The sequence below is a fragment of the Bombyx mori genome, chromosome 22 (genome assembly GCF_030269925.1).
Source record: "Bombyx mori chromosome 22, ASM3026992v2".
NCBI lineage: Eukaryota > Metazoa > Arthropoda > Insecta > Lepidoptera > Bombycidae > Bombyx > Bombyx mori.
Genome location: NC_085128.1, coordinates 15,941,729 through 15,962,195, shown reverse-complemented (window position 1 = coordinate 15,962,195; position 20,467 = coordinate 15,941,729). Strand labels below are relative to the sequence as shown.

Here is a 20,467-nt window from a genome sequence, read left to right as displayed (position 1 = left end):
GTTTGAGCCCCCTGAGCTCACCTACTCGCCCGGTGACGCCGATATGGTCCCTCAAGACCATCAGCTTAGATAAGAAATAAAAAAAACTTATTGTTGCGGCTTCTATGCACATTATAATCCACACGACGGGACAACATTTAGCAGCTCTCGTGTCTTGTCGAATCCTCTGGATCAACTCTCGGCTTTTTAGGCTCTTCTAACGTCCAACCTAGTCCACTTTAGGTAGCCTAAGCTGACAGCACGCTGATGATATAGTATGAAGACTGCAGTTGATCGTGTCGAGATTACCGTTTTGGGATTTAACGATAAAGGGATGATCTTCCACTGAGTGGGTCATATTGTTTGGTATACTGATGTTCCATAATGGTTTTTTTCCTACCTATGCTGGTAGCCTTGAGGGGTTATATATCAGCTCGCTGAGTTTCTCGCCGGATTTTCTCAGCGGGTCGCGATTCTGATCTGGTAGTGGATTCAGTCGCGAAGCTCGCGAACACTTGAGTTATTAAGTCTCCTTTGGAGGCGCTCGGGCAGCTGTTAGCAAATCCCACCCCTCTTGGCTGAGCCTTTGCTCGCCCACCTGTCCTGGTGAAACTGGAAAGGTCTCTGGGCCAGCAGTAATCCTTCAATTCTACAAAAAAAACGTGTGGATTGGTAGGGGCATTTGGAAACTTTTTAATTCTTTTTTAGATACGGCCCCCTTGAAAACAAAGAGGGCTGAATCTCATTCGCGCGGTGTATTAGGGGGTTGGTGCTTCCCGCTTCCGTAGGTTTAACCCGCGATTCCCTACAAGTGACCCCTGGGTGGTGCTAAACGGGAGCCGAAAACATAACCGGTGGTAGGACCTAGTCCGACTGGCTGGCGACCACCCTCCAACTAGAGTCCGCCGCCAAATAGCCTAGCTGTGTTCCGGCGTGTGGGTTGGAGAGCCAGTTCTATTCCTTCCCTTTCCCCTTCCTTGTTGGGGGTGAGTCTTGGTGACGCCTGGAACTTGCGGAGCAGACGTGCGTGCGAGCTCACGGGGCGTGATTGTTTGACGGGGGTATAGGGAGACCCAGTGAAACGGTACCCGCTGCCGCCCGCCGGTCAGTAGGGGACCTGAACCCGGGTGTCTCTACTAAACTCCGCCCCGGGAAGCTGTCCCGCCAACCGGTGCAAAATCCTGTCGTGCTGTCGGCGTGCCGGAGTCGGAGACCGGAGTGGATCCCGGCGATCGCACGCAGAGTGGACTGGGGGCCCTTCCATGCCCTGCGTCATTCTCTCACGCAACCCGTGGTCGAGCGCGTACTATGTTCCGCGCTTCATTCAGGTGTTGCCTCGATCTCACCTCCAACATCCTACCACTCCTAATCCTACTCTCCGAAAATTTTACATTTATGAAGTCAAAAAAAAAGAAAAGGGTTTCACAGGCGGTTCTCCACTCCACATTTAATGTGGATTTCAGCAATGTCAGGGGCCTACATAGCAACCTTGACGCCGTACACCATCATCTTGAGACGGCGCAGCCTGCCCTGCTTTTTTTAACGGAGACGCAGATATCTGCTCCGGATGATACCTCATACCTTGAATACCCCGGCTACGTATTGGAGCACAACTTCCTGCGTAAAGCCGGGGTGTGCGTATTCGTCCGGGCTGATGTCTGTTGTCGCCGTCTTCGGGGCCTCGAACAACGAGACCTGTCCCTCTTGTGGCTGCGCGTAGATCACGGAGGCCGTAGCCGAATCTACGCGTGCCTGTACAGGTCCCACAGCAGTGATGCAGGTTCAGCTCTATTTGAGCATGTGCAAGAGGGGACTAACCGCGTGCTTGAGCAGTACCCATCTGCGGAGGTGGTGGTTCTTGGAGACTTTAACGCTCACCACCAAGAGTGGTTGGGGTCCAGAACCACTGACCTCCCGGGTCGGACTGCCTACGATTTCGCCTTGGCCTACGGCTTCTCCCAGCTGGTGGCACAGCCCACCCGTGTCCCAGATATCGAGGGGCACGAGCCTCCTTTGTTGGACCTTCTGCTGACCACAGATCCGGCCGGATACAGTGTGGTGGTCGACGCTCCGCTTGGATCGTCTGATCACTGCCTAATTCGTGCTGCCGTACCACTCTCTCGTCCTGATCGTCGAACGACGACCGGGTATCGAAGAGTTTGGCGGTATATGTCAGCAGATTGGGATGGATTGCGTGAATTTTACGCATCCTACCCATGGGGGCGGTTCTGCTTTTCCTCTGCTGATCCTGACGTCTGTGCGGACCGTCTTAAAGACGTGGTGCTCCAGGGGATGGAATTGTTTATCCCTCCTCTGAAGTGCCCGTTGGGGGTCGCAGCAGACCCTAGTATAACAATGCCAGCAGGGATGCTGCACACCTCAAGCGGTCCGCATACGTGGCATGGGATAATGCCAGGAGACGTCGGGATCCTAACATCTCAGGGGAAGGGCGGAAATATAATGCCGCTTCCAGGTCCTACAAGAAGGTAATTGCCAAGGCGAAGTCGGAGCACGTTGCTAGAGTTGGCGAGCGATTGAAGAGCTATCCCTCCGGAAGTCGTGCTTTTTGGTCGCTCGCCAAAGCTGCAGAAGGAAATTTTTGCAGGTCTAGTCTCCCACCACTGCGCAAGTCCGATGACAGTCTGGCCCACAGTGCGAAAGAGAAGGCTGACCTTCTGGTCAAACTCTTCGCCTCGAACTCGACTGTGGACGACGGGGGTGCCACACCACCGAACATCCCCCGGTGTGATAGCTCCCTGCCGGATATCTGCTTCACACAGTGTGCAGTCAGGCGGGAGCTCCGACTCCTGGACGTCCATAAGTCGAGTGGGCCAGACGGCATCCCCGCAGTGGTTCTGAAAAGGTGCGCCCCTGAGCTGACACCTGCGCTAACGCGTTTGTATCGCCTCTCTTATTGCACTAACAGGGTTCCGTCTTCATGGAAGACCGCCCACGTCCACCCTATCCCCAAGAAGGGTGACCGGTCGGAACCATCGAGCTACATGCCTATCGCGATAACTTCCTTGCTTTCCAAGGTGATGGAGCGAATTATAAATACACAACTCCTGAAGTATCTTGAAGATCGCCAGCTGATCAGTGACCGACACTACGGTTTCCGTCACGGTCGCTCAGCTGGCGATCTTCTTGTATACCTTACTCACAGATGGGCTGAAGCCTTGGAGAGCAAGGGCGAGGCTCTTGGTGTGAGCCTTGATATCGCGAAGGCCTTCGATAGGGTCTGGCATAGGGCACTTCTATCGAAGTTACCATCTTACGGAATCCCCGAGGGTCTCTGCAAGTGGATCGCTAGCTTTTTGGATGGGCGGAGCATCATGGTCGTTGTAGACGGTGACTGTTCTGATACCATGACCATTAACGCTGGCGTTCCACAAGGTTCGGTGCTCTCCCCCACGCTTTTCATCCTGTATATCAATGACATGCTGTCTATTGATGGCATGCATTGCTATGCGGATGACAGCACGGGGGATGCGCGATATATCGGCCATCAGAGTCTCTCTCGGAGCATGGTGCAAGAGAGACGATCAAAACTTGTGTCTGAAGTGGAGAACTCTCTGGGGCGAGTCTCCGAACGGGGTGAATTGAACTTGGTTCAATTCAACCCGATAAAGACACAAGTTTGCGCGTTCACTGCGAAGAAGGACCCCTTTGTCATGGCGCCGAAATTCCAAGGAGTATCCCTGCAACCTTCCGAGAGTATCGGGATACTTGGGGTCGACATTTCGAGCGATGTCCAGTTTCGGAGTCATTTGGAAGGCAAACCCAAGTTGGCGTCCAAAATGTTGGGAGTCCTCAACAGAGCGAAGCGGTACTTCACGCCTGGACAAAGACTTTTGCTTTATAAAGCACAAGTCCGGCCTCGCATGGAGTACTGCTCCCATCTCTGGGCCGGGGCTCCCAAATACCAGCTTCTTCCATTTGACTCCATACAGAGGAGGGCCGTTCGGATTGTCGATAATCCCATTCTCTCGGATCGCATGGAACCTCTGGGTCTGCGGAGGGACTTCGGTTCCCTTTGTATTTTGTACCGTATGTTCCATGGGGAGTGCTCTGAGGAATTGTTCGAGATGATACCAGCATCTCGTTTTTACCATCGCACCGCCCGCCACCTGAGTAGAGTTCATCCATACTATCTGGAGCCACTGCGGTCATCCACAGTGCGTTTCCAGAGGTCTTTTTTGCCTCGTACCATCCGGCTATGGAATGAGCTCCCCTCCACGGTGTTTCCCGAGCGCTTTGACATGTCCTTCTTCAAACGAGGCTTGTGGAGAGTATTAAGCGGTAGGCAGCGGCTTGACTCTGCCCCTGGCATTGCTGAAGTCCATGGGCGACGGTAACCACTTACCATCAGGTGGGCCGTATGCCCGTCTGCCTACAAAGGCAATAAAAAAATTAAAAAATCGTGACGGTCCGTGATTACCTGACGGACAGTTCGGTGATTATGTTTACGACACCCGAAAACAAAAAAAAGATGTGTGGTGTCGTGGGACACCGGATGGGAACGAAGTTCCTTACTATAAAAATATTAATTTTAATTTCTATTTGAGGTATAAAGAAAATAAAACTGGAGGTTTCGCAACAACCCACGGTCATTCGGTAACGTGCGAACTTATTGTGGTACACTTCTTTCACGGTTGTTTGCATAAGAGTTAGTGTATTACGCAAACGAACGCTCTGAGATCGTGGTCAATGAGTGATAAAAAAATATGTAATTTTTTGTACGTTATTACAAAGTTGTCTTAAACTGTGTGCATTACTAATGAAACTCTTACGTTACGGACGTTTTTTCCTGGTTAGGGTACCCCTCCGCATCGTCCCATACGGAACTTCGTTCCAAAAATACAATGAAGATTTATGTGCAGTACATTTTAATTCTACGTAAGAGGTATTTCATTAGTTATTTTAATTTTTTTCTTTATGGATATCTTTCCCGTGACGCCAATACAACCATCTGTAATAATAGAAAAAAAAAAAATAGTGGTATAATTCCATGCGGTCATTTGGTCCCAAATAAGAGTCAATGAAATCAAACTGGGAACTAGCGACATAAATTTACAAGGATATAAATACTTAAATATCTTTAGCCATTTATTATACATATATATTAAATATACGGATATGGTATTATTACTTAGTCTGGCCATTTACAATTAAAAATAAACAAAATATTACATTTGAATTTGGAATCTGTCATTTTTATATGATTGCTCATCGAGTTTTCTTATTTTGGCGCCAATACATTGTACAATATTTTGTGATATTAAAATGGAGTGGGGTGATAAAGAGAACCGAATCGCTGTGATTGCATTACACAAAGTAGGTATGGAGTCAAACTCGAGAAAGAGTTTGCCGTGCAACCTAACCCATGAATCAGCTCGCTGAGTTTCTCGTCGAATCTTCTCAGCGGCTCGCGATTCCGATCCGTTAGTAGATTCATTCACGAAGCTGAATGAGCTAGCTGAGCCTTTGCTCGCCCACCTGTCCTGGTGAAACTGGAAAGGACTACGGGCCACCAGTAATCCTTCAATCCTAAAAAAAAATAAAAATAAAAAAAAAACACTAAAAAGACTGCCGCGCCGCTCATATTCAATGAAGTTAGTTGTTTTTTATTCATTTTCGTTTCGTTCTTCTTTGAGCCTGTATCTTCATATTTTCGAGCAATAGTGGCTTTGCGTTGCCCCGTTGCGTTCAGATAAGCCGGTATACCTGGGCTATTTTCGCGAAGTACATATATGTGAATACTTACCAATCGCGGTGACAACAAAATTATAAGTCTGGAACAAGCCGAACTGCATCTCGTCCCAGTTAAATCTTTTTTTTTTTTTTTTTTTTTTTTTTTTTTTTTTTTTTTTTATGATTGAAGGATTACTGGTGGCCCGGAGGCCTTTCCAGTTTCACCAGGACAGGTGGGCGAGCAAAGGCTCAGCCAGGAGGGGTGGGATTTGCTAACAGCTACCCGAGCGCCTCCGAAGGAGACCTAACAGCTCAAGAGCAGCTGCTTCGCGAATGAATCTACTACCGGATCGGAATCGCGACCCGCTGAGAAGATCCGGCGAGAAACTCAGCGAGCTGATTCATGGGTTAGGTTGCACGGCGAACTCTTTGTCGAGTTCGACGAGTACGGTTACCGAGGTCCCTAAGCCTGCTCCTAGAGCTGAAGGCGTCTAGTGCGAAGGTTATTGGATCTGATGGATCCGTAAGGACGTGTCTAGGGCGTCGACGGTGACTGGCTCCTGCATGATCAGGATTCGGGGAGTAGTCAGCGGCGGCTACGATAAGGCGATTATCATGACGCATAGCCTTATCGAAGTACCGTTCCGACGCTGACTTCATGTATTTCTGTATAGATTCGAGGCCCAGGTCGTCGTGTAGGTCAACGTTCCTCACGAACCACGGAGCTCCGACGGCTAACCTGCAAAAGCGGGATTGTAGAGATTGAAGGGTGTCTATGTGCGTGCGGGCCGCGTGAGCGAACACCACACTCGCGTAAGTCATGACGGGCCTTATGCAAGTTTTGTAAAGTGTCACCTTGTTCCGAAGGGACATTTTACTCCGCTTACAAATCATGGGGTAGAGTCTACCGAGAATAAACGCGGCACGGTCACGGACTGATTTTATATGCGGGCGGAATGTCATCGATGCATCCAGGGTAACGCCCAGGTACTTGACCTTCCTGGCCCAGGGTATGGATTGACTAAAGAGAGTAATCGGGGGTGTGAGATTCCTCCTCCTAATACGGGAGGAAATCCGTGTGGAGCTTCCCCTCTGAAAGAGCACCGCAGTACTTTTCGCTGGGTTGATGTCTATGCGCCATTTTCGGAACCACTGTCCTAGGGCTAGGGCTGCGCTCTGAAGCTTCTTCGCGATTAGGGACTTGTTTCTACTGGAATAGTAAACAGTCGTGTCGTCGGCGAATAAAGCTAAATGGGTCGGCGGCGACCGGGGAATATCGTTAACGAATAAGCTAAATAGGAGGGGTGAGAGGACAGAGCCTTGCGGGACTCCAGCTGTGAGAGGTCGTGGGGAGGAGCGGGTTCCCTCGACTCGATATCGAAAAGAGCGGTTCGACAAGAAGTCCCGTATGATGAGCACGAGACTATCCGGCACACCCATGTTGAATAGTTTGAAAATCAAACCGTTGTGCCAGACTTTGTCGAACGCTTTTGCGACGTCGAAGAAGAGAGCTCCCGTGTATAACGGTTTTGGTCGATTAAGCCCCACAAGAATGTGCTCCGTGAGGCGGTGCACCTGTTGAACGCATGAGTGATTTGTACGGAATCCGAATTGTTCATCGATGAGAATGCCCTTGGATGAGACGAAGTCTCTGAGGCGTTTGTAGAGCAGACGCTCATACAGTTTGCCTAGAGACATGAGGAGGCTAATCGGGCGGTAGCTCGTCGGATGATTTTTTGGTTTACCGGGTTTATGTATGCCGATAACGTCCGCTTCTTTCCACACCGCGGGAAAGATACAGTTCGCCATAGCGGCATTGAAAATAGATGCCAACATCACGATGAGTTGGACGGGTAGAAGTTTAATAACGCGGTTGGATATACCGTCGGAACCGGGAGCCTTGCGAGGACGTAGGTCTTTGATCAAGTCTTTAACTTCCATCGGGGTGACCAGTTAAATCTGTATCTAAGCGACAAGTACAGAACTGAGACTTCACCTGAAATTTGTAAATTACACATTTTCAGTGTAAGCAAATAAAAATAACTCGTAGGATCGAACACTGGGAATATAAATTTTAGCTAATTACATTGAGTTTGTAGAGCATTAATGTTAGCGGTTTAAATTGTTTTATATTTATGTATTAAACTAACACACTATAAAAGTAATAAATTTTATTTGCAATAGAAGTTTTTTTTTCCTTTGTCACAGTATTTATGGTTAGACTAGGTATATATATACCTTTATACTTATATACTAGTATTTTTTTTTACTTCAACGTTCATCTTACCATATATAGGTCCATACAACAAACAAGCCGTCATAAGTATAACTAGTAAATACAAACGGTGGTTGTCTTCAGTCTTCTTATATAGCACTTTGAAGGAATCCCTCAATGTTTTAGAATCGAAGAACTCTTTTAAAAAATGGCAGCAGCCTTTGTTGTCGTACTGAAAGAGTTTTTGACAATTTTTTAGTGCATTTCAATGATCCTCCACTAGTACCTTATTTACGAAAGAGTTGACCAGGAATATGGTAAGTTTTATAAGTTAATATCAAAATATCATTGAAGACAATTGAACTGGAGGTCATGAAGACGGGCAGTCCCGGCAAAACAGCCGATTTAAATTATTTTTTTGTTGCTATATTTGTTTCATTTCTTGATATATATTTTTTTATCGCTTAGATGACTGGACGAGCTCACAGCCCACCCGGTGTTAAGTGGTTACTCGAGTCCATAGACATCTACAACTTAAATGCGCCACCCAGCTTGAGATATAAGTTCTAAGATCTCAGTATAGTTACAACGGCTGCCCCACCCTTCAGACCGGAACGCATTACTGCTTCACGGCAGAAATAGGCAGGGCGGTGGTATCTACCCGCGCGGACTCAGAAGAGGTCCTGCTACCACCAATCTTTTAATTTTAATTAGTAATTATTTCCTTTAAAAGGTCATACATACAAAACAAATGCTATTGAATTTTTTTTTTTTTTTTTGTGTTTGAAAGTTTACTGGTGGCCCGAAGGCCTTTCCAGTTTCACCAGGACAGGTGGGCGAGCAAAGGCTCAGCCAAGAGGGGTGGGATTTGCTAACAACTGCCCGAGCGCCTCCGAAGGAGACCTAACAACTCAAGAGCAATTGTTTCGCGAATGAATCTACTACCGGATCGGAATCGCGACCCGCTGAGAAGATCCGGCGAGAAACTCAGCGGGCTGATGCATGGGTTAGGTTGCACGTCGACCTCTTTGTCGAGTTCGACGAGTACGGTTACCGGGGTCCCTAAGCCTGCCCCTAGTATTAGAGCTGAAGGCATCTAATGCAAAGGTTATTGGATCTGATGGATCCGTAAGGACGTGTCTAGGGCGTCGACGGTGACTGGCTCCTGCATGATCAGGATTCGGGGAGTAGTCAGCGGCGGCAACGATAAGGCGATTATCATGACGCATAGCCTTATCGAAGTATCGTTCCGACGCTGACTTCATGTATTTCCGAATTGATTCGAGGCCCAGGTCGTCGTGTAGGTCAACGTTCCTCACGAACCACGGAGCCCCGACAGCTAACCTGCAAAAGCGGGATTGTAGGGATTGGAGGGTGTCTATGTGTGTGCGGGCCGCGTGAGCGAACACCACACTCGCGTAAGTCATGACGGGCCTTATGCAAGTTTTGTAAAGTGTCACCTTGTTCCGAAGGGACATTTTACTCCGCTTACAGATCATGGGGTAGAGTCTACCGAGAATAAACGCGGCACGGTCACGGACTGATTTTATATGCGGGCGGAATGTCATCGATGCATCCAGGGTAAGGCCCAGGTACTTGACCTTCCTGGCCCAGGGTATGGGTTGTCTAAAGAGAGTAATCGGGGGTGTGAGATTCCTCCTCCTAATCCGGGAGGAAATCCGTGTGGAGCTTCCCCTCTGAAATAGCACCGCAGTACTTTTCGCTGGGTTGATGTCTATGCGCCATTTTCGGAACCACTGTCCTAGGGCTAGGGCTGCGCTCTGAAGCTTCTTCGCGATTAGGGACTTATTTCTACTAGAATAGTAAACAGTCGTGTCGTCGGCGAATAAAGCTAAATGGGTCGGCGGCGACCGGGGAATATCGTTGACGAATAAGCTAAATAGGAGGGGTGAGAGGACAGAGCCTTGCGGGACTCCAGCTGTGAGAGGTCGTGGGGAGGAGCGGGTTCCCTCGACTCGATATCGAAAAGAGCGGTTCGACAAGAAGTCCCGTATGATGAGCACGAGACTATCCGGCACGCCCATGTTGAATAGTTTGAAAATCAAAACATTGTGCCAGACTTTGTCGAACGCTTTTGCAACGTCGAAGAAGAGAGCTCCTGTGTATAACGGTTTTGGTCGATTAAGCCCCACAAGAATGTGCTCCGTGAGGCGGTGCACCTGTTGAACGCATGAGTGATTTGTACGGAATCCGAATTGTTCATCGATAAGAATGCCCTTGGATGAGACGAAGTCTCTGAGGCGTTTGTAGAGCAGACGCTCATACAGTTTGCCTAGAGACATGAGGAGGCTAATCGGGCGGTAGCTCGTCGGATGATTTTTTGGTTTACCGGGTTTATGTATGCCGATAACGTCCGCTTCTTTCCACACCGCGGGAAAGATACAGTTCGCCATAGCGGCATTGAAAATAGATGCCAACATCACGATGAGTTGGACGGGTAGAAGTTTAATAACGCGGTTAGATATACAGTCGGAACCGGGAGCCTTGCGAGGACGTAGGTCTTTGATCAAGCCTTTAACTTCTATCGGGGTGACGGGTGGTAACGCATCCGATGGTGGCAAGGAGGCTCTGCGTTCTACCTCACTGTCTACTAATTCTACATGAACAGGGTCCACGGATTGAGTGCTGGGCGTGCACTGGGTTTGCAATGTATCGGCCAGCAGCTCTGCTTTTTCGTCATCATCGAACGCCGCGAGTCGGCCTGAGGGGCCTACGAGGGGGGGCATAGTTACTACCGTATCCGATTTGAGAGTACGAGCTAAGCGGTAGTAAGACCTTTGGGAGGGCGCGAGTCCTTCTAAGAAATCAGACCATCTGGCATCTCGGACTTCGGCGATGCGAGACTTTACGTCGCGTTGTAGGGCACGCATTCGAATACGATTTTCCGCGGTAGGATACCTGTCGTAGGCGCGTATCGAGGCGTTCTTAGCTCTAAGGAGTTCCCTAATATCGTCGGACAATTTGAAGCGGTGAAGGAAGTCCTCCGCTACAACTTGTTTCGATGACCTATCTAATGTCGAGGTGATGTGTGACGTTAAGATGTCTATGGCTTCAGCGGTATCCTGAGGAGACGGGATAGAGTCCGGGTTAAACGGGAGCGATGGTGGATCAGATTCAGCCAGGCTGATGCCCAGCGTGTGCCAATCCACCACAGTCCTCGTGACGGGAACGGAATCGGGAGCGCGACCGAGCTTCATAACGACGGGACGGTGGTCTGAATCTAACTCTGAAACTACTTCGATCGAGTGTAAGCGCAGAGTTACGTTTTTTAATAACGCTATGTCGAGTATATCCGGGCGATGCGCGATATTTAGCGGGTAGTGAGTCGGGGTTAGCGGAGCGACGATATCGAAATTATTGAATTTATTGAGTCAGAGCTTTCCTGCAAACCATATTTGAATATATATATATTTTTTAATAAAATTACACTTATTGTGGCTTAACTATAATAGTTAGACATATGATGTCGCGACACTTTTTCTACATAATGATGTGTTCTGCAGTCGTAGTACATTATTTTATTCTATCACCTCTAATCTTTTTACACCTTGTGTTATCTTATTGGAGTTTTAGTAGGGATCTCTAATTTTGCGAGGCTTGTGGAGAGTATTAAGCAGTAGGTAGCGGCTTGGCTCTGCTCCTGGCAGTGCTGAAGTCCATGGGCGACGGTAACCACTTACCATCAGGTGGGCCGTATGCTCGTCTACCTACAAAGGCAATAAAACATTTTTGGAGCGTATAAAATAGCCTATGTCACCCAGGAAAAGTGTAGCCAACAGTGAAATAATTTTTCAAATCGGTTCAATAGTTTTGGAGCCTATTCAAACAAACAAACAATCAAATCTTTCCTCCTTATAATATTATTCTATATAGATCTGTCACTAAATATCTATCACTACATAGTATAAAACAAAGTCGCTTTCGTTAACCCTATTTCCCTATGTATGCTTAGATCTTTAAAACCACGCAACAGATTTCGATGCGGTTTTTTTAATAGATAGAGTGATTGAAGAGGAAGGTTTATATGTATAGCTAGCGACCCGCCTTCGCTTCGGAAACATTAAATTTTATTGTTGATAGGCGAGTCCCGCCATGTTGCGCGCGGTTCGATAATAACTGCGGGTGACGCCGTGGGGCAAAGCTAGTCTAAAAAAAGTAACCTAAGTTACTCCTTATATCATCAGCTACCTATTAGTGAAAGTCTCGTCAAAATCGGTCCAGCCGTTCCAGAGATTAGCCGGAACAAACAGACGGACAGACAGACAGACAAAAATTGTAAAAAAAAATATTTTGGTGTATGTACCGTATATTTATTCATAAGCATGTAGTAAAAAGTGGTTATTTCAATATTACAAACAGACACTCCAATTTTATTTATATGTATAGATAACATCTATTAAATAGTAGAGAAATCAATAATAAATTACAGCTTCCGAAGCGAAGCGAGGGCGGGTCGCTAGTAATCAGATATTATTCCATTTGATTTAAAACCTTTATTGGAGTTAAGCTAATAAAATAGTTATTAATTTGATCTTGCTGTTGAATCCTTTGTCGATAAAAAGTAGCACGTTATCTGTATGAGTTATGATTACTTTTTGGAATTTTATCGTTGTGATTCATGCCGGAAAACCTTCAATTCGACAAAATGTATTTGTTACGTAATACGTAAACGTATATCGTGAATATACATTACTAGCGACCCGCCCTCGCTTCGCTTCGGAAACATTAAAACACACATGAAACCAAAAAAAAAAATAAAAAAAAAAAAAAAGTAGCCTATGTTCATCAGGGACAATGTCGGCTTCTAATGGAAAAAGAATTTTTCAAATCGGTCCAGTAGTTTCGGAGCCTATTCGAAACAAACAAACAAATCTTTCCTCTTTATAATATTAGTTTAGATATAGATATAGATTTAGACTTTAAACACGATTACCAGTTCGACCAGATACCGATTCTCTTGCTTATGTCCTGCTGCTATAAGACTAAGAGTACGTTGCTGCTCATTCTCTGGTGAATCTCTTTAGCGTCTTTCACAGCATTGTGGAGAGACATGCGAGTGGTGGTCGTATATTAGGCTGACGCACATCCAAACGCATTGAAACGACGGCTATCCTACTTAATCGTATCGTTTAAGCGGCTCATTGCTTTTCTACAGAAATAGGCATGATAGGCAGAACTAGTCGCACGACATCTGACTAGAAGAAGCTAGTGTTTTTAACTTTTCCTAGTTATAATTAATTATTAAATTAATTAATTATATGTTATCATTAAATATTATGTTTTATATTAATTATAATTAACTATTTAATTGATTAATAAAATACGTACGGCTCGATTTAATCAATGTTTGAAAGTGTGTGATGAAACTCACGCAAAACACATTATTCCGTATTGAAACTCAAAAATAAAAATTACAAGTCTTTGAATAAGTAGGTAAAATACGCAGAATAGTATGTTTCTTTAACAGTTTTAGCGTCGTGGTTCGGTAGGCACGCGTAGCTTTTAGTTAAAATACTGGTTAATAGATTTGTAAATTTAGGGCAGACTGATGTCATACGAAAATGGCGACTCATGTATTTCTTGCTAAATATTAGTGTTAGCATATTTTCCAATACGTACTTTCGATGATGACGCACGACCTTGTGGTCACGGATGGTACTGACGTTAATTGATTTCGTAAATGTGATGTTTGCAGTCCACATCTCTTGTCAGTACTTTCTATCAACCTATTCCAGCGGTATGTTATTAACGAGAAGTGAAAAGAAATAATTACTCACCGTCATAATTTGCTCTTTAGTCCTCAATGGGTCCTTTATCCTGAATGTCACATACAAAAAGTTTATAAAGTGCAAAAAAAGAGCTGTTCCATATATGGCATAGTACCCAAGATGCCTCAACATTATCCCGGATAACGCCAAACCTAGCGGCGTTCCGACAAACGTACACACATTAACGATTCCCAACCTCTGAGTTCTGTTCTCCGAGGTAGTTATATCGCAGATATAATTGAACAGCGCTAAGAGCATTATGATTTGGCCCCCAGTGATCCCCGAGAAGAATGTATCAAAGAATATCAAAGCCTCAAGCGGGATTTCGTAGAAGAATACCACATTTAAGATGTTGCTGATGCATTGGAGAGTTTCGCCGATTATGGGAACTACAATGATGGCTTTTCTTCTGCCTGTCTTGTCGCTCCAGCCTCCAGCAAACAGCAGCATAGGGAGCGGTAATACGGACTGCAAAGCGCTTTTCCACCTTAGCTGGGCAGAATAATGCTCTTGGACCATTCTCTCATAATCAGTGAAGTTATTCGATTGGTTTTGTGCTCTCAGTGAATCACAGATAGCATCTTCGAGTTTAAGACTTACTCTACAAGCTTTTTCTAAGCCTAAATTCTGTGTCGACATACCTGACAGTAGACCTGCGAACAGTACTATGAACGCCACTGGTTCTACTGTAATAATGCCCAGTAAGTACCTAAAGCCAGTTTTCTTCTTGATTGCAACATTGTTCGGAGTGTTCTGAGCTTCTGATTCTTGTATAGATATTTCTTTATTTAGTGTTGTGGCCATTTTGTTTTGTCTTTCCCTGCATTATTACATATATATTATGTGTTAAATAATGCCACCTTTAAGTCACACCTTTCAAAACGTAATTGTATTGTTTTCAATTAAAGGTTATTTGCTAATGTAAATACAACGTGAAAGTATTGACCTTACGATATGATATTGATATTACGGGTCCATTGTATTTTAAACAGTAACAGACACGAGATTTCACTGAAGTTATATTTTCTGTAGAACACTAGTGATAAAGTGCACAAGTTATCTGATTATAATGATAAAGTGAAATAAATGTCTATGAAGTTTTTTGTGATATGGATGTGATTTATGTATTAAATCTCAGCAATTGTATTTTACTCGCGATATTTGCATTTGGTTATGTTTTTAGTTTGAATTGTTCTTTTTTTTTCGGTAATTTCTGTTTTTTTTTTCGTTAAATGTTTATTGAACGTTTTTAGTGATGTGGTAAAAATGAAAAAAATAAGTAAAAATACTTAAAACTATTAATACGGTATTTTTTTTACGTTTAATATTTACGTTTTTTATTGTCACTAGTGGTCCCGCAGTAGTCGAAATTCGACTACAATTAATTGAAATTATAAGTTTAAACATTATTATGGTTCTATTGTCAAACACTATTATAATTCGATAATATAATCACAGTATTCGCTAAAACTGCACTATAGATCAATAATATTAAAAATAAACAATATTAATCTATTCTCAATTCGACCTCAAAGAAACATAACAAAAGTTTCCCAATTGACAGTAAACAAAGAGTATATTTTTATGTATGTGTTGTGTCAAATACATGGTAGTGTGTGTAATGCTTTCTTTATTGGTTTAAAGTGTTTTTTATGCAAAATATTAGCATTCTGTACTTCTCTATATTCTCAATAAGTATAGGAAATTTCATACTCCTCCGTCCGGGCAATTTTCGTAAAAAGGGGTACAAAGTTTTTGCTTCACGCATTAATGTATAGATTTTATTGTTTCTGAAGTATCGAAAACTTTTGTTTTCGTGGTCATAAATAGTCTTTGAAAATCAAACAGAGAGTAATAATAAAAAGGCGGGGCTAAACCATAAAAGTACTTCTAATGGTGTCTACAAAAATTAAATTTTAAGAGACAGATCACTCGTAGCATTATCTGGACTATGGGAACAAGGTATCGATACACACACATGCTTATAGATTAATATCGTACCTACTTACACACATATATTAAACACCCAGATAAACATCACACGCATCTGTTCATCACATGAATGTTTTCCCGAAATGGGTATCCAAATTTAAACATTACATACTTATAGGTTTTAGTTTTTAAAATAATTTATTTATTTTAATTAATTTATTTATTTGGGAAACCAAAAGTACAATTCGAACATATAATATTTAAAAAAATTGCTAAAACAATCACCAAACATTTGTTTCGACCATCAAAATAACATGTAAGTGTCACACACAAAAAAGTGAAGAAAGGAAGAAAAAAATATATTTAAGTTTACACAAAAAACAAAAGCAACACAATACGCACATATTATTATGCACATCAACGTACACTATAAAACTAAGTAATATTCATCGGACTAAATCACCTTATAAATATTCCAAAATAGCATTTCTATATGCTACAAGTGACAAGCAAAAGATGTCAGCATTAGAGAACTTAGTATCATACAACCTACAAGATCTACGGACAAAAGAGTTGAAGCAGGTTAAGAAGCACATTAAGAAAGAAGCAAAAAGTTAGAAGCATATTTCGTATAGTTATATCTAGTGACAAGGAAATATACAAGATTTTAGAGTTTTCTAAAATCCTCCATAAAATTATGGACACTCTAGCCCTCCACGCAATCAATGATCTAAAGTGCTCAAAATGATAAAGATTTGAGATTATTATCTATTGAAGTTTTTGTGGGTTTTTTTTACTTCCGATACTATTCTGTTGATAAATGGACCGTGAGTTATGTAACATCTTTTATTCATCAAGTCTCCGGTGTGACTACCAGTAATTTTTACCGTGGCATGTCAGGAACGTAAATCTTTACGATTACCTCCAATTGGAACCGATACGCAAGTATCTGAAGACAATGTTAGTTTTTTTTTGTTTTTTTTTATTGCCTTTGTAGGCAGACGAGCATACGGCCCACCTGATGGTAAGTGGTCACCGTCGCTCATGGACGTCAGCAATGCCAGGGGCAAAGCCAAGCCGCTGCCTACCATTAATAGATACCATTATAGAAAGATAGAAAGCTTCTTTGAAAAAGCGGTACCTACGTCATGGAAATCCTCTTATTGTGGTTCATTTCCGATCCTGCGGACCGAATGGTAAACAGTCGACGTCGCCCAAAACATATAAATATTTTAATACAAGGTATGAATTTGAGACTATATGTCGAATAAATAACATAGACTTTGAAGATTGCAATGAACTTATAAAAAAAGAGGAAACATTGAATAAATTTATGAACATTTAAATGAAATTATTTATAGTCTCAAAAAAATTAATAACACTTAAATATAATTGAATGCACTGTGTTTTACTATACATTTTTTTTCTTTTTTTTTTAACACTTTTATATTCTTTTTACAATTTTACAAAACATTATATTAACCATTTACAAATTTACATGACATCTTAGTTGCTTTCATTTACATATAAATTTATATATTTTATTTATATATTGTTCTACTCAAAACCCCCTTATCATATATTATTTTACCTCTCATTATAATCATTGTATTCAAATATTTAAATACCTATGCATCTTGTTAAATTTCGAAGTAGTCAATAGCGTCGAAATTTAATAAAAGTAACCATCAGCTTTTATAAAAAAAAAAAAAAAACAGTAGTCCTACAGCAGTACTTCGCAGATTCTACCACCGGATCGGAAATGCAACCCATTGAGAAGAACCAGCGAGAAACACAGTGGATTGTGTGATCGAACACAAGATACTTGACAGATGCCTGAATCTCGCTTACGACATTTTCAAGATAAGCTTGCATATATACAAGTTCCGAACAACAACATTTGGACCATCGGTCTACCGAGCAAATGTCACCCGCTCGGTGGAAGATCTTCCCTTTGTCGTATACATACAGAGTAACCCTAGCAAGAGCAGTTCTCTGCGAGAAACTCAGTGGCCAATCAAACGACGTTCATAACCCGACATACGTATTGCTATTTTATTACGCGTCACTGAACTCAGCTTCCGAATATATTTGATCATAATAATACATAATATTTTGTTATGTTTCATTTTATTAAATAACAAAACCGATTCTTTTAACTGTCGATAATTATTGCAAATCTTAACGTAATTGTGCATTCCGAGGACTTCTTTTCAACCCAACCCAAGGATCATCCTTGGATTTAGCGAATCCGATCGATCTTTGAAAGATGGTTGGTATGAAAATTGACGGATTAAGGTTATCATAAGCCCACCGTAATGGGCACAAAAATACTATAGACTCATTTGAGTGTTCCCCTCCACGGAAATCTTTAGTAAAAGGCGAAAGATTTATACGTTTTGAAGGGAAACCAGAGATGCGAAATTTTAAATTTCTAGAGCTTATAAATAATTCTTGACAAATAACGATAGCGCGATTCAAATGTACGTACAGCGCCACCTATTGATACGATTAAAAACTATTAAGCTCCACAATGTCTTGACGTCATCACACATGAAGCAGGTGTACAGAGTATTGCGTATAGCACACGGATGAGTAACTTCACGTCTTTATTTAATATATTCACATATATAGTTTGTCGCGGGGGTCATTGTCTTTTTCCCCATAAATACTGCTCTTTGAGATTTTATATTGGCCCACAAAACATTGTATAGACAGATTGCAAACGAGATAAATTAACTTATTTTCTGTAATAACGCTTTAAATAATATTATTTAAATAGTCGAAGTATTCATAGCGGTATTTGTTTTTGTTTGGTGACTATTCATGTACTCTAGGGTTATCAACAAAAACATTGGAAACAGTTTCTTTTTTATCACTTTTACGAAAAGAAAGAATTCAATACATGAATCTAAATCTTACGCTGTCTGTTGTTATAGTCAAATCGATGCCTCCAATAAACACTACTCTAACTCAAAATTTCAAAATTTTCGTTTTTCACGCAAATCGCTTCACTATGTTAAAATTATTACAATTAATCATTATTGATGGGGTTCGAAGCAAGAGTAAATCAGCTAGTTACACAAAAAAACCATAAATATATCTGCAATAATAAAGATTTTATCAACTTTTTTCGTTTAAACGCTCCTCCTGTAAATCTACGAATTTGGAGTTAGCGTAGTGTTCCTTGGAGTCATCGAAATTAGGTCGCTAATGATAATTTAACCAAAAGACGTGGGTTTTTTGTATACCTAGGCAGCCCTTTGTAGTGTTTCTAGTAACAGATAGTTATATTATTAATTATTCGTCTTCTTCAGAGTCGGTATCTTCACTTCCGAAGGTCGTGTCTAACTTGAGGACTGTTCCGTGATTATTCGTTGCACAATCTTTTTCCACGTGCCCTATCTTCGGCATTATGTAGTGCTTCATGTGTAGGAATGCCGGTGAGTGATGCTATCAGTTTTGAATAGCGGGCAGGTGATCGACCACCTGGTCTTTTTCCGTCGACACGGTCTACTACTATCTCAGCGGGGTATTCCGGAACACCAGCGGCCACCGCCTGGAGCGGCCTGTCCGGCTGCCGTACCGAGACGGCCGACGTAGAGTCGTTAAAAACCAACATCTGCAGACCGTCATGTCCCACATACCCCGCGCGTCCCCTAGGCGCGGGAACCTCGTAGGAGGTTCGGCATCCGGCCCAAAAAAAAAAAGTTTATGGCCTACTCCTTTTATATATATTATTATATATATAGCTTATCGAGGTTGTCAGGATTTTTGCGAGCAATGTGTCCAAAGTAGTTAAGTATGCAATGCTAACAGATTTAAAAAAAAAGCTAAGGATGCTAAATTGGCACCGGAGTCCATAGACATTATCAAGATAAATGCCACCCCCACCTTGAGACGAGAATCTAAGTTCGCAATACTACAACGGCATCACGGCAGAAATGGACAGGGTGGTGGTACCTGTCCATACAGGCTCAGACGACGCCTTACCACCTGTTAAATACAGTATTAAAAGTAGCACTTAGAGACAGTAGTAGCAGTAGCAATGTCAATAGTAGATTGCTGTTTATTTTGATCGGTGAGTCGGCGTTGGGTAATACACTTGTCACTACTTTTATCGCTCAAAATTTCGACGAACGCCTTATCCTAATCCTGAAGTATTAGCCGATAGCCATCACAGAAATAAGAATGAATGCCTAAATCTCATTAGTGGTATTTTCAAGAAGCTTTCATATATACAAGTTCCGAACAATAAATAACACTCGGACCGTTGGTTTACCCCGCATGTTAGAAGATTTTCTCTTTGTACTCCCAGGAACTGCTATGACGTAAGATAAATTATATAGATATAATAAAATAGAAGGCGTTTATCTGTCTATCTTTCAGCCTACAAACGACTACAGATGTCCAGTAACATAGGCTTCCCCCAAGGCTCACCACGACGACCGCCTTCCGCCACTTGTGTCCAGTGGATTCAACAGGTCTTTGGTCTACAGTATGGGAGGCCCCCCACCCACGCTACGTCTTCCGGTACTCAGTAACTACTCGAGAACTTTTCGGCCCCAGCGGTGATCAGTTCTACGAGCAAACTGTCCTGCCCACTACCACTTCAACCTCGCAATCCTTTGGACTGTGTCGATTATCTGTATTGCGAATGTTCTCATTTCTGATCTAATCTTGCAAAGAAATTCCGAGTCTTGAGAGATAAGGCCCATTGTGAGGCGAACACATTATTTTTTCTTATTTTTTTATTTATTCCTTAGATGGGTGAACGCGCTCACAGCCCACCTGTTGTTAAATGGTTACTGGAGCCCATAGACATCTACAACGTAAATGCGCCACCTACCTTGAGATATAA

At 42.9% G+C, this 20,467-nt stretch overlaps 1 protein-coding gene and 1 non-coding gene across 2 annotated transcripts; both read right to left on the bottom strand.

Annotated features, from left to right (window-relative positions):
• Positions 1-7,878: 7,878 nt before the first annotated feature.
• Positions 7,879-15,701, bottom strand: LOC105841415 (lysosomal proton-coupled steroid conjugate and bile acid symporter SLC46A3). The gene is made up of 3 exons (XM_062675047.1): positions 14,621-15,701; positions 13,684-14,494; positions 7,879-8,117 (listed from the first exon to the last, which is right to left on the bottom strand). Exons 2-3 carry the CDS (start codon positions 14,476-14,478, stop codon positions 7,917-7,919), a joined length of 996 nt encoding a protein of 331 aa, XP_062531031.1. The 5' UTR covers positions 14,479-14,494; positions 14,621-15,701; the 3' UTR covers positions 7,879-7,916.
• Positions 15,702-17,913: 2,212 nt separating this feature from the next.
• On the bottom strand, positions 17,914-18,025 carry LOC119630291 (U5 spliceosomal RNA). Its single transcript, XR_005246074.1, has one exon. It is a non-coding gene; the product is annotated as a U5 spliceosomal RNA (small nuclear RNA).
• Between the last annotated feature and the right edge of the window lie 2,442 nt (positions 18,026-20,467).